This window comes from Aptenodytes forsteri, unplaced genomic scaffold, assembly GCF_000699145.1.
Source record: "Aptenodytes forsteri isolate BGI_AS27 unplaced genomic scaffold, ASM69914v1 Scaffold8, whole genome shotgun sequence".
NCBI lineage: Eukaryota > Metazoa > Chordata > Aves > Sphenisciformes > Spheniscidae > Aptenodytes > Aptenodytes forsteri.
Window position 1 is genome coordinate 12,775,125 of NW_008796218.1, and position 27,575 is coordinate 12,802,699.

Consider the following 27,575-nt stretch of genomic DNA (forward strand, 5'->3'; position numbering starts at 1 on the left):
AGGGCGGCGCGCCCGGACCGGCGGAGGGGGGGGGGGGCCCCCCCGCCTCAGCCCGCCGTCCTCCGCCAGCTCCGAGGGCGAGGAGCCCCTCAGTCTCTCCGGCTGCTCCCCGCCCTCCCCCGCGTCCCGCCCCAGCTCCCCGAGCGGCGAGGAGGAGGAGGAGGAGCGGGCGGCGGCCTCGCGGAGCCGGCGAGGCGATAGGTAACCCCTGCGTCTGGGCCCAGGTTCGAGCAGGGAGCTTGGGGCCGCCCCTTGCGTGAGGAGCCGGACTCCCGTACTCGCCTCCCTCCGCTTGAGGCCTTTGTTGGGGACGGAACATTATTTCACATAAGTGTAGATTTGTTTGCATAGATAAGCGCTCTAGGCACCTCGTTCCCTTTTTACGATATCTTGGGAAGTCGCAGGTTATGGCAGTCTTTTCTACGGGCAGTTGAGTATTTTCATGGGTTTGTAAACTATCTAGAAGCTGTTGACCTGAGCCTCAGGGTGTTTGCAAGTTAAAAAGCTACAGCCGTTCCTGTCATCCTTTTAAATGTTCTTAGAGACTAAAGGGCTATTTTGCCTAGTGTATACAGCTATATCCAGAGTCAGTTTTGTGTGTATGCATTGCACAGTTCTTGTTCCAGTGGCTTAATTTCATTCCCTTTTAATTATATGCAAACTTAATTTGCCTTCTTTCCCTTGGGATCTCCTCTGCCTGACAGGAGAATAATTTTTGTTCCTGCCTTTAAAATAGAAGGGGGAAGAGCAGGGACTGCCTGTCTCATTCTGGGATACGACCTTTGCAATGGAAACGTCACAGATCTGTGCAGTAACTGATGGTGGATGTAACTAGCAAGACTGAACTGAGCTAAAAGTGCCAGTGGGGGTAAGGGAAGGACAGCTGAGCTTCACGGGGGTGCAGGGTTCCCGGGTGGTTCTCAAACTTCCACGGAGAGCAGTGAAGGAATGTGGACCACACTGAACTTTTCTTACAAGCATTTGTTGAAAAAAGTGCTAGAAGTCCAGGGAAAGTGTTCAAATGGAAGCTTCAGAGTGCAAAGGGTATTAGCCAGTTTATGGTCCCTCCTGTTTCAGGTTTTCTGTTACCTCTCCTTTTACTCCTTCCTAATAAGCAATTTTGTTCATGTACCTTGAAGTTCTGTAGCACTCAGCTCAAACTACTACATGTCTTTGCAGCTTGAGATACTACTTGAAACAGCTCTCAATTTTTGGGCCTGTTGCTGCAGTATTCCCTGGCAGCGGTAAGATGCAACTGAAGACGACCTCTGTTAGGGCCTGAGTTAGAACAATCTCACGAAACTCTGTGGGCACAATATATACTTCACTCATGCAGACACTGCATCTGAATAATACTGCTACTCTGTTGTAGTAAGTGTCTACCAAATGTTCATATAGCAGCTTCCGTGTATAACTGCCAAGATCTCAAAAGTGTAATAATAAAAAACACTTCTTCTTACACAGCCACTACCCCCCCACATATGCACACGTTCTCTCAAAGAGTCTTTTTGTTGTTGTCCTCTTAAAACTACACAAAAATTAGCCGGAGGCAGACATTTAACGTGGGAAATGCGATATTTGCAAAAGAGAGAGGCTGAAAACGAGGCTTTGTGAAATGGTGTTAGGCATTTTCATACTTTCATTATGGATCAGTGTTATGTTTGATGGTGTGACTTAAGTGACTACATGGTAAATGATAATCACAGTGTTTTCTATTACTCAGACTTCAGTTCTAATGCCAAATGTATCTAATTTGATTTAAGATACTTATTTAAAAAGAAACGTGCACTTGAGAATGTGGCGCTTTACAAAGTCTGTTATTTTAATTATTCTGAGGAAGGTCGTAGCTGTGAACATGCTAGCATTTCAGAAAATGGTCCCGTGAAATTCAGGGTCTGTGTGGCTTGAAATACATCATCAGTGTGCCAGGGAGAGTGCGACCGGTGGCTGGGATGCACACTGAGAAGGATTGAGTTCCAGTCTGTGCTCCGGTGCAATCTGGGAGCTTTAGACACAGTACTGCAGAAGAGAAATGTTTCTCCTAACAGTTCTTCGTATTGAGCTTGTGTTTTCCTCTGTTTAAACTTCATTTTCTGTTATTTCTTACTTGTATACAATAAGTTTTTAATTTATTACTGTGAATTATTTTTTTGAGAAGTTAACAGCTTTAACTCTATAACTACTGATACAAGAAAACACATAGTAAATATTATTTTTCTTAATTCATTCCTTCTACTAGTACTTTTTCTCAGGTTGGTCTAATATGTCAGCATTATTCTAGTGCAAGGTGCCATAATGCAAATCATGCACAGCAAAAGAATGTATTGAGGAAGTATCCCTGCCCAAAATGTCAAGTCTGGACAAAGTTGCGTTGGTTTCCTGAATTTGAATGCACAATACTTTTATCCTTATCTTTAATAAACTTTCAGAGAGTTATTTTATAACAAAATGTGTTACTATGCATTCTTAAGTTGCATCCCTTATTATATGTACCTGTTTAAAAACTGCCTCTGTTAAATTTTTGGGCTTTGTTAATGCTGTAGCATAAAAGCCCTAGGGTGCAGCAGAATGTGTTGGACAATGCTGGGCTTGGGAGTGCTTGGCCTGTGCTGCTCTGTCCGTGCAGTGTCTGTGTGTCAGGGTGTGCTGTCAGTTCTGTTGTGCTACATCTCTGTGGCAGCACAGTATAAAGAGGGTCGGGGGCTGATTCTGTGTGGGGAAAACAACCCTTTTCCAGGGTAGTTTCAGCGTGAATCGGTTCCCCTGGACGTGTCACAGCTTGACCAGCAAACAGTCATGTTAGCGCACACACATGTGGGTAACAACAATGGAGAAAAGTAGGACAAAACTCCTTAGCACTGACATTGTCCCCAGATGCTTTGTATCGCAGAAATATATTCTAAAGATTACTGGGACACAAAATGTTTTGCAACAGAGTATTGCTGTTCCCTGTGAATACATAATACTTTTATACTGATAACTTATTGATAATTTATATTGAAAACCAGATATCTTATGCTTAAAAGATTTCTTTCAGAAGCATTAACATAATATGCTTGTTTGGATGCCTCTTCTGTAGCTTGAATTCAGCAAACAGAATTACTCACTGTAGTGAAGTATGTACGTAGGTAGGTATTTCCAGAGCCCATATGTCCATATAAAATACTAAAGTGAAGTCTAGTTTCAATGTTTTGTTGTTAAGAAAAAATTCTGTATAAGACAGAAGAAATCTTATAAAGAAATCTATTGGCATGTTTTCAATTTTTGTTCACTTAGAGCCTAATATACTGTCTTACTTATGGGATAGTACATGTATAAAATATTATAAAAGATATTTCTGGCCTGGGGCTAGGATTGCTGCATTATTCATGAGTAAAGAAGTTATGAGTGAGTTATGCAAGGTATCCTATTAAAAGTCTAATAGAACCTTGTATAACATCATCGAGTATTGTATGCACGCCATATTTCTTAAGTATGTTTTCTGTGAAAGCTTATTAGGGTGGAAAACTTTACCTATTAGAGCGAATGGACTCTTAATGCTGAGGTTGCTTGGTATCATGAATCCAATTCTATAGGACTTGAAGGAAGAAAAAATATTCTTGATTATTCTTTGCTCGTGCTAAAGGCCACTTGATACATGGAGCCTCTCTGTGACCAAGGACAAGATGTTAATGTTAAATCTCTGGTTTCCCTTGGTTTCCTTATGTGAGAAGGAAGGTGAGACTCTGATGTTTCTGGTGTTAGCTTTTGTTTAGTTCATAAAAGGTAATGGTTGAATCTGTTCCGCAGTTTGGAACAGGGTGGGTGGGGGGGACATCACTAACAAGCTAGAATTTAATAAGTAGAACATAAGGGGGATGGTCAGAGGTGCACTATAAATGCCGTTTATCCATTCTGGAGATTAGTAAGCAAGTAGAAAAATGATGTCGTTGTTGTCATAATAGGCCGTAAAAGAAATGTCATTTTTCAAGGCAGTAGCACTGCTTAACTTTTCAATCAAATATATTACAGATAATATTCTTTTACATTTCTTGTTTTTAATTCAGGAAGGCTGAAGACTCTGAAATAGCAGGGGGGAAGAAAGAGTCACCCTTGAAAGATAATCTTTCACCATGGGAAGAATGGTTCATTGGCAAAGAGAAGGAACTACGTGCCCGCTTACAAGCTAGAGCCACAGAGGTGAATACATCTGATTGGCTTGATGTTAAGTCTAATAGAAGGTAGCAAGCACAGGAATTTTTTTTTCTACTTTTGGTTGTGGAAACGCAAGTAGTTTTGTCCATTATTTTTTAGTGTCTTGGGCCTCCATAGTGTTTGGTTTAAACAATGCTGACATGATTCATGCTATGTGCATTCTCTTTTGCTAAATGTTATGCTTCATTGAAGTGGTGCTGTATAATATTTTGCTTATCCAACTGTCAGGTAATGGTTCGAGTTTAAAGGATTAAAACATATTTATGTAATTGGTACCTTGATTTTCATCATGGGTACATATGCTTGCATGTAGGTAGTAAAACACGACAGGGCGTGTGCTGGGTGTAAGTATGCCAAGCTACTTGGTTAGATATGAGGCACAATGTTGTTACCCACTTAGTGTGTAATTATGCAACTGTTTGGTGTTCTTTCCCAGGATAGGTTTCCCTGTCCCAGCATTTTTTTTCCTCCTTCTATCTTTTGCCCCCTTGCAAATGAACAGTTCTTGAATACTGGGGTAGAATTAAGTGAGAGCTACCTCTTTTCTTGATTAATATGTGTGGTGGGTTGACGCTGGCTGGATGCCAGGTGCCCACCAAAGCCACTCTAGCACTCCCCCTCCTTAACTGGACAGGGGAGAGAAAATATAACAAAAGGCTCATGGGTCGAGATAAGGACAGGGAGAGATCATTCACCAGTTACCGTCACGGGCAAAACAGACTCGACTTGGGGAAATTAGTTTAATTTATTACCAATCAAATCAGAGTAGGATAATTAGAAAATAAAACCAAATCTTAAAACACCTTCCTCCCATCCCTCCCTTCTTCCTGGGCTCAACTTTACTCCCGAGTTCTCTACCTCTTCTCCCCCAAGTGGTGCAGGGGGTCGGGGAATGGGGGTTGTGGTCAATTCATCTCACGTTGTCTCTGTCGCTCCTTCCTGCTCAGGGGGAGGACTCCTGACACTCTTCCCCTCAAAAGGCTCTGGGTCGAGATAAGGACAGGGAGAGATCATTCACCAGTTACCGTCACGGGGAATCGACTTGGGGAAATTAGTTTAATTTATTACCAATCAAATATCAAATACTGCGCCAGCATGGGTCCCCCATGGGGTCACAAGTCCTGCCAGCAAACCTGCTCCAGCATGTGCTCTGCTTTCTCCATGGGTCCACAGGTCCTGCCAGGAGCCTGCTCCAGCATAGGCTTCCCACAGGGTCACAGCCTCCTTCAGGCGCATCCATGTGCTCTGGCATGGGGTCCTCCATGAGCTGCAGGTGGATATCTGCTCCACTGTTAACCTCCATGGGCTGCAGGGGGACAGCCTGCCTCACCATGGTCTTCACCACGGGCTGCAGAGGAATCTCTGCTTTGGTGCCTGGAGCACCTCCTCTCCCTCCTTCTTCATTGACCTTGGTGTCTGCAGAGTTGTTTCTCTCATGTATTCTCACTCCTCTCTTTGGCTGCAGTTGTGCAAGTTTTTTTTCTCCCCTTAAATATGTTATCAGAGAGGTGCTACCACCGTCGCTGATGGGCTCGGCCTTGGCCAGCAGTGGCTCCATCTTGGAGCCGGCTGGCCTTGGCTCTATCAGACATAGGGGACACTTATAGCAGCTTTTCACAGAAGCCACCCCTGTAGCCTCCCCGACTGCCAAAACCTTGCCACGCAAACCCAACATGTTTGTAGTTGCAGTTGTTTAAATGATACTGTTGTTTAAAATCAAATTGGAAGTATTGGGTAGTGGTTAGAACAATCACATCAAAGTTAGATCATTTCTCACTTTAGTTGCTGATTTAGTATTTGACCTTGAGCAATGTCCTAAACTTTCTGTGATTCACTTTATCTGTGAAGTGAATATAACATACAGCTGTTTTATGTGGGCTTCCTCACATTGTTTATAAAACACCCACCGCTGGAAGGTTCTGGAACAGTCTTTTAGAGATCAGCATAACACCAAAACAGTTTGTTAAACTTGAGGAGTATGTTCTGATCCGTTAATATTCACCACACATTTCATGACTTCCCGTTTAGATTCCAATTCGGTAATCATCTCTCCCTATTTTGATTTTTAAGTACAAAAAATGAGCCAAAGTAATTTCTGGTGTCATGTAGAAAATGTGGTTTGTGTATGGACTTCTCAGGTGGTCTTGATGAGGAACCAAAGCAATTTATTCTTGTGTATCACACAATAGCATTTACGCAGTACTAAATGTAATCTACATGTAATTTATATTATGTAATTTATATGAATGTAAAGATATCTCAACTATATATTAAGAGCAGTCATAGGACAAGGATTACTTAAAGCTGTGTAGAAATCAGTGGAATAGGTAAATGTTTTATTTTTATTTTGTAAGATTTTTGAAAACATTAGATGTTAAACTGCAATATAGGCAACTCAAATAGCTTATATCAGGGGAAAAAAGACAATCAACCTTTTTGTAAGATGCCAGAAGAGAACAAAGTATGTGATTGTGATATAAAAATGTATTACTACATTTGCATATAAAAAGTATTCTAAACTGATATCCTAAAAAACAACTGTGAAGTCCTAGATCTTTTGCTGACAGCAGCACTGAGTCTGCCCTGAATGTCAGAAATGTGGATAAACTTTTGGAGTGGATAGTGGATGGGGTCTTCTAAGGTACTTACGGTGCCATCACCTTTTACAGAAACCAGGGTCCCTGCAATATAGATGTCTCCAAACTCAAAGGAGGTGTTAGTCTCTGTAACTTTGCCTCAATACAGCAACAACTATATTTTCAAACCATGTCTGTATTGTGAGTGTTTTCTTTGAGCTCTCTGTAGGCTCCTATTTTTTTCTTAATGTCTTACTAAATTGAAGTTCAATGTCCTAAGAAGAGGGGGTTCTCTCTGAAACTGACTGCAGTGTAAGGACCATAAAATCAGTTTCATGGAAATAATTCCATCTATCTATGTTTGAAGGTATGAATTTTCATTGCAAAATAGCACTTTGTGCTAATGCTACTGTTAGAGAAGCTAGACATCTCAAATTGTCATCTTAGTCGTGTTTTTTCTTTACCAATTCATTTCCTTGGAGAGATATAAGTGATTGCATATATACTGTATGTCCTATAAAGATACTTCGGAATTTCTTCTCTCATCTTCAAAATAAAGCTCCTGTTTCAAAGTTTGCTAAAATCTGCAATAATTTTGTCTTTAATAAGCTTTGGGTTAAGCCCTAAGGTTCCTGTAGTTCTGGTACTAAAAATCACAAGTGAGTAATATTTCACTTAGCTTTTGATGCCTTCCCCAACGCAGAGCAGTACACTGTGTAAATTTTAGGTGTTGTAGAAAAGTACTGCTGCAAATGAAGGTTCCGCTGACTGAAAGGGCGTTTAAATAAGCTGAGTGATTTGTTATGTTGAATTGTTTCCAAAGCCTAATTAAAATACCTATTTCCAGTTCATATTCTAAAAATTATACATTTCCATTTATTGTATTCCATAATGTTTCTGTGTTGACTGTCGTCCATCTTTTCCAAAACCTTAATGAAGAATTTCAAAATCTAATGCTTACATTGTTTTAACTGCAGCACTATTTCCAGTATTGAGTGTATTGGTGTAGATGGTCACCACGGATTTAATATGTATACTTTTTCTTTAATTAGGAAAGGAATATACAGCTTGAGAAGGTGAAGCAAAAGCAAGAATGTGAAAGGAGGAAAAGGATAGCTGAAGAGAAGCACAAGGAATGGGTCCAAAAAAAAAGAGAAGAGGTAAATATTGCTTTGGCTGCAAATATTCTAGCACATACCATGCTTAAGTAAACCTATGTAAAATTTACTTAGACTGTTTGGACAACCATGTTTTTAGTTTGCTGAATGAATGGCTATTTTAATTGAAAATTATAAAACCACGCCAATGCAGTTAAACATTTTTCCAAGACTGATTTCTTTTTTTTTCCATAAGGTATAAAGAGATTTGTTTTCTGAGTAGTCAGATAACTGACAACTGGCCTACATCTTGTGCAGTAGCCTTCTGCTAATTATAGCTGGGGTTCTGGTCTTCAGTATACCCTACTCTTTCTCACTTCCTAGGTTCAATGCACAAGCATTTTGGGTAAAGTGTACGTCTTGACTGTCTGCAATCTCTTGTACACCACGTAGAGCCAGAAGAAGGATTTAGTTAAGTACCATTGTGGACAGGCAAATAGTATGGTAGAGTTTAGAGGGATAATTGAGGTGTGAGGCCAGATTCAGGAAATTCTCAGTAAACCACAGTTAGCAATTGGGAATTCCTTCATCCAAAAAATCATTTCTGAGTGGGATCAAAAAATTTTTTAAGTCCTCTTGAGAGAGATGCCTAAGTCCAGGGTCAGAAGTAGACAGAATCCTGATCTCAACTGGGCACTGTACAGCTCTGTGTCACACAAAGCAAGCATGTGTACTGGGTGGCAAAAATGGGAATGTTTGAGAGGCTTGGTCTTGTTCAGTCCCTGGTAGTTTGTGGGCATATGCGTTCATTGTCTTACGGTCTGTAGCAATACCAGTTGCTTACCATTCTGTACTTATGGTTCTGAATAAAATCAGATGAAAATTGATTAAAAATACCACAATGGCACTAGCTGGGCTAGATATCCAGACATCATACATTTTTCACCATTTCAGAACTCCTTCAGATTCAATCTAGAACCACTAGAGTAACCTGTGTTTGGATCTAACCTAATTACTCTTAGTCTCAATGCTGACTGGATGATTGGCATAAACCTGCCCTAAAACCAGTCCTGCTCTAAGCATGTATTATGATGTAGAAAGGATCCTTCCTTATTAAACTACACAGCAAAAAGTAGAAGATTTATTATTCAGCACAAACAATGCCATTTTCCTCTTCTAAAATGCAAATTAAATTATAGGTGTCTGTAACTATTCATTGCCTTGAAAGCGTTTGGGCTGCCTGTTAAAATTGTTCACAGTTCAAAACAGTGAAAGTTCTTGTTCTCTCTCCTACCCCGCCCCCCTGCCTTCAACTTCTGTAAACATCTACCTATTTGGGTCCTCCTTGGACCTTTGTCTTTGTGAATTTACTGATTAACAACTTCTTTTCTATTGTCAATGGGAATAGGAGGTCTTTTTTACGGTAATCACATCAGCCCAGAAGACAGGGGAAAAAACATATTTGTCTGGACTTTATCATATTATGTTTTGGAAGGATAAGGTCATGCTTAGGCCATGTCCCAAGCTTTTACCAAAAGTAATCTGATTTTCATTTAAATCAGATGATTCATTGGCTAGTCTTTTCTGTAAACCACACTCAAATCAAGAACAAACTGAACTTAAAAGCTTAGCTGTCTTTAGGATATTAACATTTGTGCTGCGTAGACCTTACCACTTCAAGTTTCCACAAGATTATTTGTGGATCTGGACACAGACTGAAGGATAATTATGTCAATTCAGTGACTAAGAAGGTGTTTAAAATTGCGTGAAGATTTCACATGAAGTTTAAGGTTAGATTCATGAGCACTGACAGTTGCTATGATTTTCTTGGGGAGCATGCATACATCTCATATTTGGGAAAGCTGACTTCATTTCCTCCTAGAAGCATGAAAAGGTGCTCCTTGGGGCAAAACTCACAGTATTCTTCACTGAAATACGCATTAAGCACTCGCCTTTTTCATATCTGGTTACCGATTCTGAGCCCCGTGTGTGTAGACTGCAGAAAATGCTTTACTTGACAGGAGGCAGTACTTTTGGGATATTACCTCTATGATCTCCACAAGTCTGTGTGCTTTCCCATTGCTGAATACTGTACTGACGAAGGAAGTAAGGGATGGTTGAGCGTACATGAAACTTTTTCCTTCATCTTGAGCATCCAGCATCAGGAGACACTGCTGGAAAAATCTTCATACTGTGAATATGAGAGACATTTATGTCAGAATTAGAAGCTTGTACGTGCATAAAATAATTCTGCTGTTTTTCTGTATGCCAAGCCAGTTTTCTTGCATTTTGTTGCATGGCAATGTCAGTTGTGATGCTCTGACTGTTAAATATAGTCCTTTAGGGTCAGGTTAGGAAGCAAAGCTTGAGCACTATTTTAGTTCACTGGCAGTTTCGGTTTTTTATTGTTTAATATATATTTAAAACTATACGCTGTGAAGTTTTTTTATGCTTCCAATCACTTTGCATAAACTATTTTTGAAAATAAAAGAATCATAACCATTTAATAATCTTCTATGTAAATAGCTGTCGTGGTTTAACCTCAGTCGGCAACTGAGCACCACACAGCTGCTTGCTCACTCCCCACGCACCCCCGGTGGGATGGGGGAGAGAATCGGAAGAGTAAAAGTGAGAAAACTTGTGGGTTGAGATAAAAGCAGTTTAATAATTGAAATAAAATCATAATAATAATAGTAATAAGAATAATAATATACAAAGCAAGTGATGCACAATGCAGTTGCTCACCACCTGCCGACCAATGCCCAGCCAGTCCCCGAGCAGCGGCCCCCCCGGCCAACTCCCCCGAGTTTATATACTGAGCATGATGTCACATGGTATGAAATGTCCCTTTGGCCAGTTTGGGTCAGCTGTCCTGGCTGTGCCCCCTCCCAGCCTCTCGCTGGCAGGACATGGGAAGCTGAAAAGTCCTTGACTAGCGTAAGCACTGCTCAGCAACAACTAAACCATCGGTGTGTTATCAACATTGTTCTCATCCTAAATCCAAAACACAGCACTGTGCCAGCTACTAGGAAAGGAAATTTATCTATCCCAGCCAAAACCAGAACAATAGCTTTTGTGATTTTAAAGGTTGTGAATGAACTAGAAGTAATATATTGAAATATGAGCTATCAAAGAACATTCTAAGCTGTGAAATATGTTTATGCAAATGTGGCAAAATTTTGCAGCTCACTAGGAATTAAAAGCTTAATAAAATCAACTGTCAAGCACTGTCCTGGGTCTACTAATGCCTTTACAATTTTCAGTAAGATACTAGATCTGTGCTGGACAACAATAGTCTTACTTTCTCTCTCTCCTAAGATTGAGTCATTTGTGGGCAAACAGTAAATTGTCTGTTTGACTTGTTTTGTTTTAGATGTAATAGAGCTCTATTTTCTAGCAAGTCACAGGAATATCAATCAAAATATTTTAACTCTAAAATATCTCCAAACGTGCTTTTGATTCCAGAAGAAAATTTGCTTGAACCCAACATGATTTTGTGTGTAACTAAAACTTTTACTTCTGAGTTAGTTAGATTTATTAGTAAAAATGAGGTGGGCATGATTATAAATGCTGAGCAAGCAAACTTGGTGTTCTGTGTCATGTTTTCATTATTAAAGTAGCCTTGATTTGAGTGGTATGCAGGACTGGACATAGATCAGCAGTGCCATTAGAATCTGTCTTAATCTTTCTGGAATGTTAAAATGTTTGCTTGATTGCTAATTGCTGTATTTAGACTCCAGTTCGGTAAGGAGCTCTGTGTAGGCAACTCATAGCTGAACTGTGGAGTTTAAAAAGAAAGGAATTGACATCCTCAATCTCCATCTCATTGTAGAACTAAATCTTGAATAGGTATTGAAAACTAGCTACTGTCTCATTTCTTTCGGTTCGAATTAATGTTTGTGAAAGCTTATTTTCTCCATGTCTGTTCATTCTGGCACTTTATGTGTTTTTTTCTTTTTTTTTTTTGGGGGGGGGGGGAGGTGGGGTGGCCAAGAAAGGACCCATTCTTAGCGGAATGAAGTTTTTTTTTTTTTTTTTTTGGGGGGGGGGGAGGTGGGGTGGCCAAGAAAGGACCCATTCTTAGCGGAATGGAATGTGCAGTCTATCATTTCATGTTTATATGCTGACTACCTGTAGATACTGAACAGATCAGTTAACTTCAGTCATTGTTCTCCACCCCTGAGTAAGTTTAAAAAAACCAAACAACCACCAACACCCCCCTCACATCACACACACACACAGACACCCCCTCCCCCCAGCTGTATCTTGGAATTATTTGGATTGGGGGACCTACATGTGTGATATATTTTGAAAATCTCTTCTCCATAGTGGCATCTTTGTGACTTGTGTCTTGTCAAATGTGTTCTTGCTTAACAAATAAATGTTTCATGACTGCTTGGCTTAGCAGGCTGTAGATGATAACCAAGACTGTTTACAGTCTTGGGTAAACAACACTTTAAGAAGAAGATAAAAAGTACTGCTTAACATCTTCAAAATATAGGGGAATGCCGTTTCTGGTTCCTTCCAAGGATTTTTCTCTCTCATCTAAGTTCTGATGTATTAATATGTGATGACAAAACTCTGGCTGGGTATAAAATATGCAAAAAAATTGTGATAGGTGAGGTCATAGATGTTCAGAGTTGATCACTCATTCATACTTTCTTTTGTAGTGTTTCCTTTGAAGACCACCACTATTCAGAATTTGTCCAATATCGTTCAATTCCAAGTTCCTTCACAGTGTGACCAGGCACTGGTTCTACTGCCTGATAACTTACTGTGTTATACTCAGTGGAAGTTTCTGGAGATGCTAGTGAAAAGCTTCGCTTCTGTTTTGGAAAATATGTAAGCTGCTGTCTGAAGCCAGTTTGGGTTTTTTGCCCTCATTTGCCCTTCAGTTGATTAATTCAAGACATATGTAGCCGTCTTCCAGGAAGACTTTACCCTTACAACCTCATCTCCCCGGAATGAGGTGCAGTATGGAGAACTCCTTGCTAGAGTTTGGTTTATAAAACCTTTGTCTTTCCAGACTCCTTTTCTTCCTTATTCTCTGTCCTCTTAGAAATACCTCCTGGTATTTCTCTAAAGAACTGAGGATGGTTTTGACATTTATGTAGTCTCACATGAAATGTTGTTATCTTCATGTAAACAGGAACCCAGCCCCTGCCTTTATAGTTTGTAAATGTAATTTGGGTTTGACTTGCCCACCTATCAAGAGTGCTGTGTTTACAAGACTGTATCTGAAGAACCTCAGTTATATGACTTACTTCCTAATGTTTTGCCATAGAATAGGAAGCTTGTTGACAGTAGCAAGTTTTTTTGTTTTCCTGTTTTACATGAACTTTTGATCCTGAGATGTGGAGTCTCTTTCATTCCTATCAACAGCTATGGGATTGAACACTTAAGTAAGGTATATGTAACTGCTGAATTACTGATTAATTGCCTTCAAATCAAAGTACCAAAGGCTTTGAGAAATGCATTGTAGATGCATAAACTGTGAAGCGTCTGTAAACTGATGTGACCATTTAATTCTTTAGAACATTGTAATTACAGTCAGAACCTCTTATGAATTAATGCTGAATAAAATATTAGGATTAAAGGTCAGGCCTGATAACAACAGCTTTTTGATTAAATATTTAAAAAACTAATACTGATGCAGTGCACTCCACCCTCTATGCTCTATTTAATATGGTATCTTCCAATCATATTTAATCCACCTTTATTGACTTTGCAAAGCTACTTCATTCTTAGAATGCCAATAGGATATGAGCTTAGAAATATCTAGAGTATTCCATCCATGTATATGCATATGAATACATATAAATATTTATATTATATATTGTTGTGGTTTAACCCCAGCTGGCAGCTAAGCCCCAGAGAAGCAAAACCTAGGAATCACTGAGAAGCAGCAGCTCTAGAAAAAGGGTTATGCAAGTCCAAGATTCTTGTTGTGTAAGAGTCTTTTCAAATAATATGTTAAGATCACACATTTTTATAGAATCATAGAATGGATTGGGTTGGGAGGGACCTTAAAGATCATCTGGTTCCAACCCCCCTGCCATGGGCAGGGACACCTTCCACTAGACCAGGTTGCCCAAAGCCCCACCCAGCCTGGCCTTGAACACTTCCAGCGATGGGGCATCCATAACTTCTCTGGGCAACCTGTTCCAGTGCCTCACCACCCTCATAGTGAAGAATTTCTGCCTTATATTTAATCTAAATCTACCCTCTTTCAGTTTAAAGCCATTACCCCTTGTCCTATCACTACCACTACATGCCCTTGTAAAAAGTCCCTTCGTTTACTACTTCCCATCGGCAGGCAGGTGTTCAGCCTTTTCCAGGAAAGCAGGGCTTCATCTCCTATAACGGTTACTTGGGAAAACAAATGCCGTAACTCCTAACGTCCCTTCCCTTCCTCCTTTCCCCCAGCTTTTATTGCTGACCAGTGTGTCATGTGGTCAGTTGGGGTCAGCTCTCCCAGCTGTGTCCCCTCCCAACTTCTCATGCACCCCTGACCTACTCACTGTTGGGGCAGAGTGAGAAACAGAAAAGGCCTTGAAGCTGTGTAAGCGCTGCTCAGCAATAACTAAACCACTATTGTGTTATCAACACTGTTTTCGTCACAAATCCAAAACATAGCACCACAGGAGCTGCTATGAAGAAAACTAACTCCATCCCAGCCAAAAACCAGTACATATATGTAATACGTATATTTGCAACAATAACTGAAATCTCAAAAGCAGAATGCTTGCATCCCCAAATAACTCTAATTCTGAAACTCATGTTGTTAGCATCCTTTAGTCTTTAACTTGCATATAATACTTTATGCTATATTAATGTGATATCTAGCAAAGTTGTAAGAGCAAAAATAGTGAAGTAACACATTTTACCTTGGAAAAACTAATTATTCTAATACCAATCTTAATTTGACTGTAGCGTTTCAAATACTTTCTGCATTGTTGAATAGAGAATAAGGCATTGCTTTTTATTTTTTCTTAAAAGTAAATATGAGCAAAGCAGGCGTTAATCATAGAACTTTGATGTTCAACTTTTTTTTGTTCATTTTTTCTTTCAGTAAGTCCTCATTACTTACTGAAAAATATAATTTTAATGGAAAACAGGTACGGGATGGGAAAATTCTATTTTCATGCTTTTTCATTGAAAATTTTGTTCTTATAATTTACTTTGCTACTGGCTGATAGTCTTTAAAGAAGGAAAAAGCAGTGAGAAATATGAAAGCCTAGGAGAAGCACACTATAAAACAATGAATGACAGTGTTCTTGAGCAGACTTCCCTTTCTTGTTGTGCTGCACGATTCCTCCCAGAAGAGAGACTTAGTTTCCAACTCCTACTCCAAAGACGTGTTGTTTAATGCATAGTTTATCTCACCATTGTTAGTATAGAACACAGACTGTTCGGCAGCTTGAGCATGACTGTGAAGTTAAAAAGTCATGCTCACTGATGCGCTCTTTCTTTCATCCAATGAATCGTTAATTATTTTGTGAGGAGTGGTACAGCTTCAACAGAAGAGGTGGAGAATCCTGTCAGCCCAGCCTGCAGCCTGGTAGATGGAGTCTTCTCCCCACAGTGGGACATGTTAGTTTGAATCCCCTCAGGCAGAGAGGTAATGAAATCCGCATCTTCCCTGTCCTAGGTTAATGTTCTAACAGCTGAACTGTTGTTCTGAGTCAAAGCAGTGGTTGCTGCTACATTTTATGTAGAGCCTGATGTGCTATGGTTTTTGCTGACAGTTTAGACTTGAAAGAGATGCTGAGATGTTCACCTTTTTCAAGACTGAACCCTTTCAAGAAATGTAGTTGTGAGGGAAGCTTAAATATCTGGCATAAATACCTTCCAGCCTTGAGAAGCAACATCGTTTAAGTTGAATTTTCTGTTTACAAGCCCAAGTCTGTCTTTACATATCTAAACTTTTTTTTGTAACTCTGGGCTTAATTTCTTAAGGTTTTTTTTCTTCTGCATATTGTGGGTTTTTCAGTGTCTAGACCTGGAGTACTTTACAAAACAGTGGGGTGTTTGTGGTTTTTTTTGTTGTTTGTGGGTTGGTTTTGTTTTTTTTTTTAAGCACAGTGTTGATGTGCCTTTTTACACAAAACTTTTCTCTGAGGTCGTGCATGGCCAATGCCATGGGTATTGTTCCATACTTACCTTTAGATTTCTGTAAGTAGAATGAACTAATTTCTCATGGTTAGTGTTAGGATGAGTTTTAGATAGACTTGTAGAGGAGGAGTTCAGGGTGGCAGATGATTAAAATACTAGTGCTCATGTATTTCAGCAGCATTCGTGGAGTCTGCATTCTTCTGAAGACCCCGAGAGTGTTCGGGGACCAAGTACACTAAGACTTTCTGCTTGTCATGTAGAGTACCCCCATGTAAGGAACACAGTTTGGGAGAAAGATCCATGTATGTAACCATCTTACAATTACACCAGTCCAATTACTAGACTGCAGTGGGGTCTGCATTGACTGTGTGAACTTGAGCAGTACATCGTTGTAAACCTGCCTGTCAGTAGACAACTGCAGCTCAGTGTTGTTTCACTGACCTCCTTTCTAGCCTCTTGTTCTTTTCACATGCCAATTCTGGAGACATTAAAGAAGTATTTCTGTGGGCTAGGCTTGGTGACTGAGCTGTATAATAGGGCTAAATTGAAAAGGTAATAACAATTGGCTGAACAACCCAGATTTCTGAGGCTGTTAAAGGTGATTGACGTTCAGGATTATTATGAGGATAAATGAGGATATTTGGATGTATGTTCTGATGTTGGAGTGTGGACTTTTCCTATATTTCGCCATCAGTCAGCATAAAATGATGCTAGAATGCGGTAGCTAAGATGTCGGAGCAAACAGCTGTGAAATAGAACCATCAATTATGTATGAAAAGAAAAATGTTGTCATGTTCTGCAGACCAGAAAATGGGAAAGGATTGCTGTGAGAAGTATCTTAAAAATATAAACCACAACATTAATTTCTGGAAATATTTCTATTCAGTGACACTCTACACAGAAAATGCAGAACAGAAAGCAGCTCTGCACTTGACCCTTTCAGCCTCTCATTTAATCATTGATATGAAAATACAGAAATGTATATTTTATTAATTTTCTTCCAGTTGGATACAGTGTCTCTGGTTCGATGGCAATTGGGCTGTTTTCTGCCTGGAAAATTATTTAATATTTCTGCCTTCTGTCAGGAAGAAAGTGGGATGCTTCTTCAAATTTTAAATTCCTTTGACAATTCTCCACATATACATAGGTCTGATTTTTCTTGAAAAGTTAGTAGTTCTGCTGATGAGACACTGGTTTGGTACTGACTCAGTGAGACACATGCTGCCTACTGAGTCACCATCACTGCTTTGTGGGACGGCAGGATTTGTTTTGGGTGGGGGATTTCCAAGTACCGACCTAGCCCAGGCTTCATTAGGTTCCGAGGCTTGATAGGATCACAGCCCAGAGCAGTGAACCCGCAGGCCAGATTTGTATCCTTTCTCCTTAATAATGTGCTTGGGTGGGGTGGCGGGAGAACAAGCCTTTCTTGCAATGAGTAATTGGATGGTTTACAATCAATACCTTAATTTATGTAATACCTGTAATCATATTTTAAAGTGTATGTAAATTTGCTAGTGGTTTAGTGAATAGATCAGGTCTGTTTTGAACACAAGATCAAAGAGAATTTTTAAAACCCAATCTGACAACACCAAGCATAAACAAATTACATAATTTCCCTCCCCCTGTATATATGTGGAAGGAGAGGTGAAGGGAGGATTGAAGAACATGTACATTAATATGCACATTCCTAGCATTTTTGATAGACTTGTATAAGGGAAAGTAATGAGGATGGGGGGAAGCTGCGGAGGCCAGGGTGACAGGAGCTTGACATGAAACAGGTTATTAAAACAGCTGGGAATGTGGTGTACACTAACTTTATGAATGAAAAGCTGTTCTGTGCACAAGAGAAAGAGGAAGCATTTCTGATTTGTCTGCAGAATAATTTCTAGGCAGCTGCAAAGTCTGCAATTCTGCAGGGACTCTCTCCGTGTTAAGGATGTCTCACTGGAAGTAAAACTTAGCGATAGTTGTGGCTTTCATGGTAGAGTGCATGGCATATCATTGTTTACATAAGACCTAATTTAACTTTGGGTCAGCTTAGATAGGGGCTAAACTCATCTGAAGTATCGTGATTAAAGATACATAATTTAAGAAGCTTCCCTGCCTTTTAATTACAGTCTTTAGAAAGGTTTTTAGTCTATTTTCTGCTTATTATTGTTGTCCATTATTGAACAATTCCCCTAGGTATGGAAGGGCCCAATTTTTTTTCATTTTCTCCTATATTTATTTTCATGCTTTGTGTATGATAAGACCCTTAGTTAAAGACTGCAGCTTTGAAAGATCCTTACTTTTGTAACTTACTTTCATGAACAACAGAGATAAGCCAGCAAACAGCAAAAGAATTGAAATCTTTGTAAGGCACCTTCACCAATGATTTTAACTCACTGTTTTAGTATATATCTCTCATCTACATTAATGCTTTTTATGTGTCCCAGACTATCATTGTCTCGAAACAGGAGTTGTTGAGAGATGCATGTGGGGAATATTTGGTAATGAAGCGACAGAGGAACAGCTCTGAATAAAAGAGATTAAGATGAATTTTAGACGGAGGAGGAGGAAAAGCTTAGGCAATTGTTTATTTGTTTTTTAGGCAGGTGATACTTAGGATCTGCATAATTTGCCAAAAATAGATTATTTTTCCTTTTTAACATAGTTAAGCATGGAAGGGTTTGTTTCATGCTAAGAAAGATCTTGTTTCCATTCTTCACTAGTAGGAAAACATTTCAGAATCTCAACTTCTTTTTTTCCCAGAATGAAATTTTTTTTTTCGTTGGTCTTAGTTGTAAATAGTAATTTTATCACATTTACAGGCCTTACAAACAGTGTTGTAAAATCATATTAATAAGACTTCCATTATTTTGTAGTTCTATGGAGTTCTACATTCCAGAATATGCCTTGAAATCGGAGTCTATTCATATCTGACCATTTTCCCTACACTGCTGAACAGATACAGCTGACGTTCACTAGAATGTATTAGAAGTGAAATGAAGTTAAAAAAAAAAAAAACACCAAACCAAGGAGAAAACATAGTTAGTAACTAATTGTTTTGTGAAATTGTGTGCAGTGTGTACACAAATAACTCTTTGTTGTCAGATTAGAATATTTGACAAGAGTATACCAAAACAGTGGTACTGAAAGTATCATCATGGTTTAGGTGAAGAAACATCCACCTCAGAGACTGTGGTAAATACAGTTAATAAGGGATAGCTTGTAAAAGGGGGAAAAAACCCCCAGAGTTAACGCATAATTTAGCTGCCGATGTTAAAATTGTAGTAATGCTTCTAGTGTTGGCGAACACAGAGAGGGGCACACCACTACCTCAAGCAATTCTGTAAACTGGCTTCTTCTGATAAGAAGTCTGCAATTTAGCATGGTGACATGCTCAGAAAAAATGAATGCCAAGAGTAAGCTATGATTATCCTTAGAATGATTTCTTTATCGAGACAATTTCATATAGTGTAGATAAGGATTCAAATGTGAAAGTGTTTATTATCCAGTCTTGCAAAAAATTGGCAAATGTTTTAACCTGAAAGCAGTGCATTTTCTCTTTATTGGCCCTGTTTTTACACCTCGTCATCTCATCCAATAAATGGTAGAAATGAGTTAGTGTTTTGCAGGGCAATATAAGCTAAAGTTTTTATTCTGTATGATGCTACTATATTGGATTACTGGTAAATTTTGGTATGGAGGACAAGGATTGAACCAGCAGATATTCTGTTTAGACCAGACTGAGAGAATTGTGCTGGTCCCCAGCTGCAGTATTATGGCTTCTGCTTTTTGCATAACTGGATTTTCCAAAAGTGCAATAAATCTGGAAAAAAGGAGGGGGGAGGGGCCCATGGGTGGAGCAGGGCGGAGCTCTAGCTTTCTGCCTTTTTGTCCTTACAAGAGGTAAAATGGGAAGGGAAGTATATTCCTGCTCTACTTGTAAATGTGTTTTTCCTCTTTTATATAAAAAAGACAGACCCAGTTTATTATACTTTGCAGCTGTAGTTCTAGGCATTTGACATCCATACTTCCAACTATAATAATTCTGAGTCAGCATAAGTTCCTGCTAAACTACACATCTCCTGTGTTCAAGAGGAGTATGCAGAGGAGCATACAAGAAAAAGATTCCTTAAAAGAAAACCAGCGTTTTTATTCAGCAGTTCTTTTCTATGAAGTGGCCTTTAATGGCCTCAAGTTGCGCCAGGGGAGGTTTAGATTGGACATGAGGAAAAACTTCTTTACTGAAAGAGTGGTTAAACATTGGAACAGGCTGCCCAGGGAAGTGGTTGAGTCACCATCCCTGTAAGTATTTAAAAGACGTGTAGATGAGGCGCTTAGGGACATGGTTTAGTGGGCATGGGGGTGTTGGGTTGACGGTTGGACTCGATGATCTTAGAGGTCTTTTCCAACCTTAATGATTCTATGATTCTAAGTGGAAACTGTTTGATCTCAAGTCTTCTGCCTCTCCTCCAAGTCATGTGCACAGCTTGTCTGGTAAAGATTTTTGCCTCTACGTGTATATGCAGGTTCTTCAGAGCTAAGCAAGCTAAGCAGAAGTAGTACTGAATCAGTAGAATTCCAGACATTTCATAAAGGTTACAGGGAAGGGAAGTGACAGCTATTGTTAGTCTTCAAATGCAAATACCTCCCTCTCCAGATCCAGAAAAGGCCATCGCTACGTGCTTGTTAGCTTAGAGAATGGTCCTCAAAACATTGTTGAGTACTGTTAGATACACACGCACTGAAAAGACGTAGAAGTGAACGATGCCTCTGTGTGTTGTATCTTCCAGATTATACAGGTAGCAATTTCACTTCACACTCAGTTACCACTTTTTGCCTACCTTAGAAAGTTTTCTCATTTTCCCTTTCATCATTTGAAGAGGAGAAATGTGTAGATTAGTTCATAGAAGTCCATATACAAATAAACTAAAGAATATAAAAAAATGTAGAGAATACCACAAAACGTGAACTGGATTCTCATGTGAACTTCTTATTTTCATATCAGTTTGTGCTTAAGTGTGCTGAACAATCTGTATATCTCAATGAGTCTTCGAAGGCAGCAGTTTGCCCGACTTCCATTTGGAACTGTAGTGTGCTCTGGATTCACTGAAAAGTAAAACTAACACACCATTGTCAAGAATTGCAACATGTATTTCTTTCCCAGAAATATTGAGAAGTGTCTGAACTGTTTTAAAAAAATGTCTGAATAAATAGAACAGAGTGGTAAATATAATAGCATAAGGAGTGCTGAAAGTAAATTTTTTATCATATTTTCTGACAAGTTTATATGTTTAAAACTATTTTATCTGGAACCTAGGGAAGAATAGGTTCTGTCTTCAAAGAGCTCGCAATATGGTATTTTTTTCAGGTTTATGATAATTTTATTTGTAATTATGTAATAAAATTAACTGTATCCCTCAAAAGAATTGCCCATTGAAATATACTGAAAAGTTTCTATTCTGTTTCTTTGATCTGTTTCATGTAGGAAAGAAGGGAAAGGGAACAAAAGCTGAGCAAAGAAATGGCAGAAAAAGCCACAAAGGAACTAGAAAAAATGCAGTTACAAGAAAAGGCCGAGGTAAAGTATAAAGAATGGTTAAAGAAGAAGAGAGCTGAAGAGGCAGAAAAGAAGAAGAAAGAGAAGGTATTAATCAACTAATCATTTATTTGGATGGGATTACCTAATCTGTGACTTATATTAAATATATTGTTTGATTGAATTGATTAGAATTTGTCAAATGGCAGTGTCGTACATGAAAAAAACTTTCAAAAGTTGTAATGTTAGTGCATTGAAGACATTGAGGTATGGTCAGCAAAGCAAGATGCATATTAACACATTTTTGTTAATAGTCTTTGCAAACCCACTGCAATTGTGATATGAGAGGGGAAAGAGAAATGCAAAGCAGACAGTGTACCTTAATTACTCAGTCCTTTGCAGAGTGACTCAGATAGAAAATAGACAGCATTCTGGGCATTTTTCTCCCAGCACCACTATTATCATGATATTACCATTATACTTGCACATATTTCTAATTAAAAGCATTTTTCTTCATATTTGTCTGTACCAGTCTGATGCTGGGAGTTCTAATTTTGATGTTATTTCTTATTAATTAATCACCTATGTATTTTTATAGTGAGTTTCAGAAAACCTCTTACCTGTTGTAAGCTTCCTAAAGTATGGGCTTTGAGGTCCTCTAGTTCACTAGAACAAATGCTCTAACAAGGCTACGCTTGCAGGAATCATCCAGAATTCCTTGGAAATATCACATATTGATAATGTTTATGCCTGAAAACTATGAAGTGTGTGACCAGATGTCTTATCTGTGAAGTTGCTTGGTTGTATTTTAATTTAATTAACACTACAGTATAATTTTTCAGTAGAATAATTTATATTATAGGAGTACTACACTACTGTTGTAGCTAAGTGTGGGGGAGGATTGTGGTGAGAAGAATTTATCTATATTCCCCCTGTAATTACAGCAGTTGTTCTTAAAGTGCAGAACACATTTGTAAGTATGTCACAAGTACATATAATAATTTCTTTGGATTAACTTCAAAATACTGTAAACTGTAGCAGATCAATTTTCCGGCCTTAATGACCTTAATTTTGCAGTCTTTCAAAATTTCCCATATAATTAAACCACGCTTAAAGATTCTGTACTGGTGGTGTTTTCCCTGCTTAACAAACTGATTCTGTGTCTCTGCTGAGCCTCTAAAATGCATAGCACAAGGACCTTGAAACCCAAGAAAATGAAAGTCATCAGACAGATTTAAACCACATGCATTCTTTTAGTCATGTCTTCATTATGTAGGTTCTTATAAGCCATGTTCACAGTATCAATTAAACTTAGTTTAAATCCAAATGCCATGCCTAAACACACTGTTTTTACTCTTACTTCTGATTAATGGTTCCCCCAGCCTGCTCCGGGCTTGGAGGCAAGCCAGTCATGGCTGATACAGGGCTGTACGAATATGGGTAAATGAGAAGAGTGAATGGCTGTCCCTGATGCAATAACCTCTTTAGGCTAACTGCAGCACAGTAGGCCCTGGTCATCTGCCAATTATGTTCAGAATATCTTCTACATGTAGTCTTCCAAAAGGTTTCTGAGAGCTTTTTCTCAGAGAAACACTGGATTAATGCAGAGGTTGATTATTCTTTTTTTTCAGACTTAAAGAAAAAAAATGCAACTTCTCTATTGTCAGGAAAACGTATTTCTATTTGAAAACATATCTGAAATATATTCAGCAGTCTGGGAATCTGCAAAAGATTTATTTACCATTTTGTGTATATTGCACAGGGCTTTGTCTATAAGTATCTTAGATTTTTTTATTTTTAGGAAAAAGAAAAAGAAAGGGAAGCTGAGCTACAGGAGAAGAAAGCAAAATCAGAGAAGATCTTTAAGGAATGGTTACATAATGCTAGAAATAAACCACGCCCTGTTTTAAATGGTTATGGCTTACCACGTGGGAAGTCTACAGGTTTGTACTTCTACTACACATATGTAGTGACTTAGGTTGTGGTTCTTTCCCTCTAATCTTTTAATGTAAAATGAACCCCATTTTAGATTTTCATCCAGTATCTAATTTTGGCACATGGGAATGAATATCTCATGTGGAATAAGTCAAAGAAGCTTTTACTCTGAGACCCTTTGTACATTTTTTGTAGCCCTTCATGTTATTTGGGAGGAAAATGATGTTATTTGAGAGAATAATGTGGCATACCAAATTATAACTGATTTTGATCTCACTTTCCTTATCAGGCATAGGAATCAGTAGAGCCAATTACTGGTTCCTGTGAAGCAGATCAGTTATGTTAGCATCCTTGTAAAGTTAGTGTTTGTGTTACAGAAGGTGTGTGCCACCTTATTGCACCTGAATCCCCCTTAGAAAAGAGGTGGTTTTTTGAGACGCAAAGATTAGTAAGAGGCTGACAGAAGTGCTGTCTGAAAAAGGAGACGTGGGAATCAACCCCTGTTGATTTAGCTTTACACCTGCATCACACCTTCTTGGCGTCTCTAATCCTATTCCTTTTTTGTTTTAAAGTTTAAAGGTGTGTTCTGAGCTAAGGTTTCCTTTCCATTTAGCTTTACACCTGCATCACACCTTCTTGGCGTCTCTAATCCTATTCCTTTTTTGTTTTAAAGGGAAGTGTTAAAGAGACTGCTGTTGACAGTGTGCTGTTTTGTGAGTCTCACTTTATTTTTGTTTTTTTTTTGTCATCCCACGTGGTACAAAAGCAGAAGAGCAGTTAGAAATAGTATTGCATTTTACGTTTGAGTGCTTAATTAAATTTTCTTTAAAAACATATATATACTTTTGCCTTTATTTTTTCACAGAATTAAAATCATTGTTGTTACTTGAATTCACCACAGAAAATATTTTAGGACCTAAATTCCAGGCTCTGAATGTTTAAGAAAATATGTAAAGCAGGTGAATGACCTTTGCTCTTTTGCTTACATCTGTTTATAGATGGTGATATGCTTTGCCTTCATGTTTTGTTTTGGACCTCCATTACTTCCCCACAGCTGCAATCACTTAAGTGATTTTTGAAAAATATTTCTCTACTCAGTTGTGTTCATGTACTAGAATATATTACAGACTTTGTTTTACCCAACCACGTGATGTATGCACTGAAATTTCACTACAGACAAATGACTGATAAGGCAACATGTTCCTTCTGTTGCATTTTAAGTTTTCTGATATTGCTTTATGGGCCCTAGGTTATTAATTGCAGATTGTAATTGCAGATTGTTAATGTATATGTGGATAATTAGTGTATTTTCCTCCTCAATAAAATGAAGAATAACAGTTAAGCAAAGATGGAGAAATATGTGAGCTTTGCATATGTGGTGACAGGAAGTTTTATTTATAAATACGTTGAAATAATGCAAAGTAGCCAATTCATAGACATTTACAGCTTTTAAGTATACGAAACATTCTGAATGTTACACAGCATTCGCCCTGCTTATTATTTTAAACAGTGATGAAGAATATGCCAGTTATTGGTTAAAAAAAAAAAAAGTGGAAGTTTTATTTCTTTGAATCATTTAAATTTTGTGATGTGCTTACGCTGCCTTCCTCTGAAGATGCTGTTGTGTCTTTGTTAGTCCAGGTGATTATTATAACCGCTTGCATTGTAAAGCTCGAAGTGTAAATATTCCTTTTTAGTTACGTGTATTTTCTAAATGTTCTAGGGTGTGCTAATGGAAATTCGTATCCAGCTCCAGCATATTGTAACCCCATTCCTTGGAAACCTGTACATGTGCCTCCTCCAAAGGAAGACAATGTTCTTACCATGAAGAAGAGTAAGAGACCTGTATCTTGTCAGTCACATGCGTCTTCGCCTGTGGTAATTTATAAGCCCAAGAACAACCCTTGTATTGGATCCTTGTGCAGAAAGCAGTTCTAGTACAGAAAACAAAACTATTCTTATGGTCCTGAGTGAACTGGGCCATAAATATGAAGTTATATGTAGTTGTATGTCCAAAACAGGCTGCTTTTTTTTTTTAATTTTTGTGAACAGGTTTTGTATTTACAGCTAACTGACCAATCAGCTTTTTAATATGGATTTTATATGTTGCATTTTAGTAAAAAAACCAAAATGTCTTATTTAGCCAATTGTAATGGGACTGTACCTCAATACCAATAAAACTCACAGGATTGTTTCTTCTTTTCCTCCTCTTTTGTTTTTGAAGGAGTTCTTTTGTGTATGTGATTATTCTTTTGGGCAACAGTATTACTGGGTTATTTTAAAGATGCTAATTATAACAGACTTTAAAACAATTCTTGGCTTAATGTGGAAGGAATTCAAGGCCTGTGTGCGGTTGCAGGGCTATGATGTCATTGGGACCGCAGAGATGTAGTGGGATAGCTTACATCGCTGGAGTGCTGCAGTGGATGGATACAGGCTTTTTAGGAAGCACAGGCTGGGACGGCGAGGAAGGGAGAGAGCAGGAGGAATGCATGAAGTTTTGCCTGAGGACCAATGATTAGCCAGCTGAGACCTAATGAGTTAAGATTAAAAACGGAGACCAAGGTGGGCAATGTTGTGGTGGACATCTGCTACAGACCACCTGATCAGGCAGAAGTGTGTGACATTCTTCAGGCAGCTGGAAGAAGCCTTATACTTGCAGGCCCTGGTCTCACAGGGAGACCTGAACCACCCTGAAATCTGCTGGAAGGGCAGCACAGCAGGGCGCAAGCAGTCAAGGGAGTTTCTGGAGAGCATTGGTAACTTCCTGACACAGCTGGTAGAGGAGCTGGCAAAGGGAGGCTCTTTGCTGGACCTGATATGTACAAACAAGGGAGAACTGGTCAGGGACGTGAAGGTTGGGGGCAGCTTTGCCTGCAATGACCATGGGACGGTGGAGTTCAGGATCCTTAGAGGAGGGAACAAATAGCAGGATCACAACCCTGAACTTCAGGAGAGCAGATTTTGTCCTGTTCAGGAACTTGCTTGGAAAAATCGCGTGGAATATGGTCATGGAGAGAAGAGGGGTCCAGGAGAGATGGTGATTTTCAAGGATTGCTTCCTCCAAGCTCGAGGATGGTCCATCCCAATGAGCAGAAAGTCAAGTAGGAGTAGCAGAAAGCCTGCACAGATGAACAAGGAACCCCTGACTAAAATTAAATACAAAAAGGAAGTGTGCAAAAGGGGGCAGCAGGAGCAGGTGACCCTAGTGGAATATAGAAACACTGTCCAAGTGTGCAGGGATATGGGATTAGGAAAGCCAAAGCCTATCTGGAGTTGAAACTGGCAAGGGATGTGAAGGCCAACAAGAAGGGCTTCTGTAGGTATATCATCAGCAAAAGGGAAATTAGGACAAATGTGGGTCCACTGCCACATGGGGCAGGGGCTTGGTGACAATGGGCACAGAAAAGGCCAAGGTACTCAATGCCTTCCTCACTTCTTCTTTTTTTTTTCTGGCAATCTGCTGATTGACCTCAGCAATCACAGGTCCCAGAGTCCAGTGGGAATCATAGAATCACAGAATCATTGAATCATTGAGGTTGGAAAAGACCTCTAAGATCATTGAGTCCAACCATCAACCCAACACCACCACCCACTAAACCATGTCCCTAAGTGCCTCATCTACTCGTCTTTTAAATACCTCCAGGGATGGTCACTCAACCACTTCCCTGGGCAGCCTGTTCCAATGTTTCACCACTCTTTCAGTAAAGAAATTTTTCCTCATGTCCAATCTAAACCAGCACCCCCAGGTCCTTTTCCGACAGGCAGCTTTCCAGCCACTCTTCCCCAAGCCTGTAGCGCTGCATGGGGTTGTTGTGGCCGAAGTGCAGGACCCGGCACTTGGCCTTGAAAATCTGGAACAAGAAAGACAACCTTGGTGGAGGAGGATCAGTTTAGGGAATATCTAAACAAATGACATACAGAAGTCTATGGGATCTGATCGGGTGCACCTGTGAATGCTGAGGGAGGTGGCAAATATCATTGTAAGGGTACTCTCAATTATCTTTGAGAGGTTGTGGTGATCAAGGGAGGTTCCTGAGGACTAGAAGAAAGCAAATGTCAATCCTATCTTCAAGAAGGGCAAGAAGGTGGATCTGGAGAACTACAGGCCAGTCAGCCTCACCTCAGTCACCT

The 27,575-nt window shown here is 39.3% G+C and overlaps 1 protein-coding gene across 1 annotated transcript in view; it reads left to right on the forward strand.

Moving 5' to 3' along the window:
* CCDC34 (coiled-coil domain containing 34) overlaps positions 1 to 25,629 on the forward strand; it is a 26,767-nt gene extending 1,138 nt beyond the window's left edge. The window contains exons 2-7 of the mRNA XM_009288921.2: positions 3 to 201; positions 4,047 to 4,179; positions 7,823 to 7,930; positions 21,456 to 21,614; positions 23,308 to 23,449; positions 25,165 to 25,629. Of these exons, the coding sequence (XP_009287196.1) occupies positions 3 to 201; positions 4,047 to 4,179; positions 7,823 to 7,930; positions 21,456 to 21,614; positions 23,308 to 23,449; positions 25,165 to 25,379 (956 nt within the window). The 3' untranslated portion in view covers positions 25,380 to 25,629. The remainder of the gene's footprint in view (positions 1 to 2; positions 202 to 4,046; positions 4,180 to 7,822; positions 7,931 to 21,455; positions 21,615 to 23,307; positions 23,450 to 25,164) is intronic.
* The last annotated feature ends 1,946 nt before the right edge of the window (positions 25,630 to 27,575 follow it).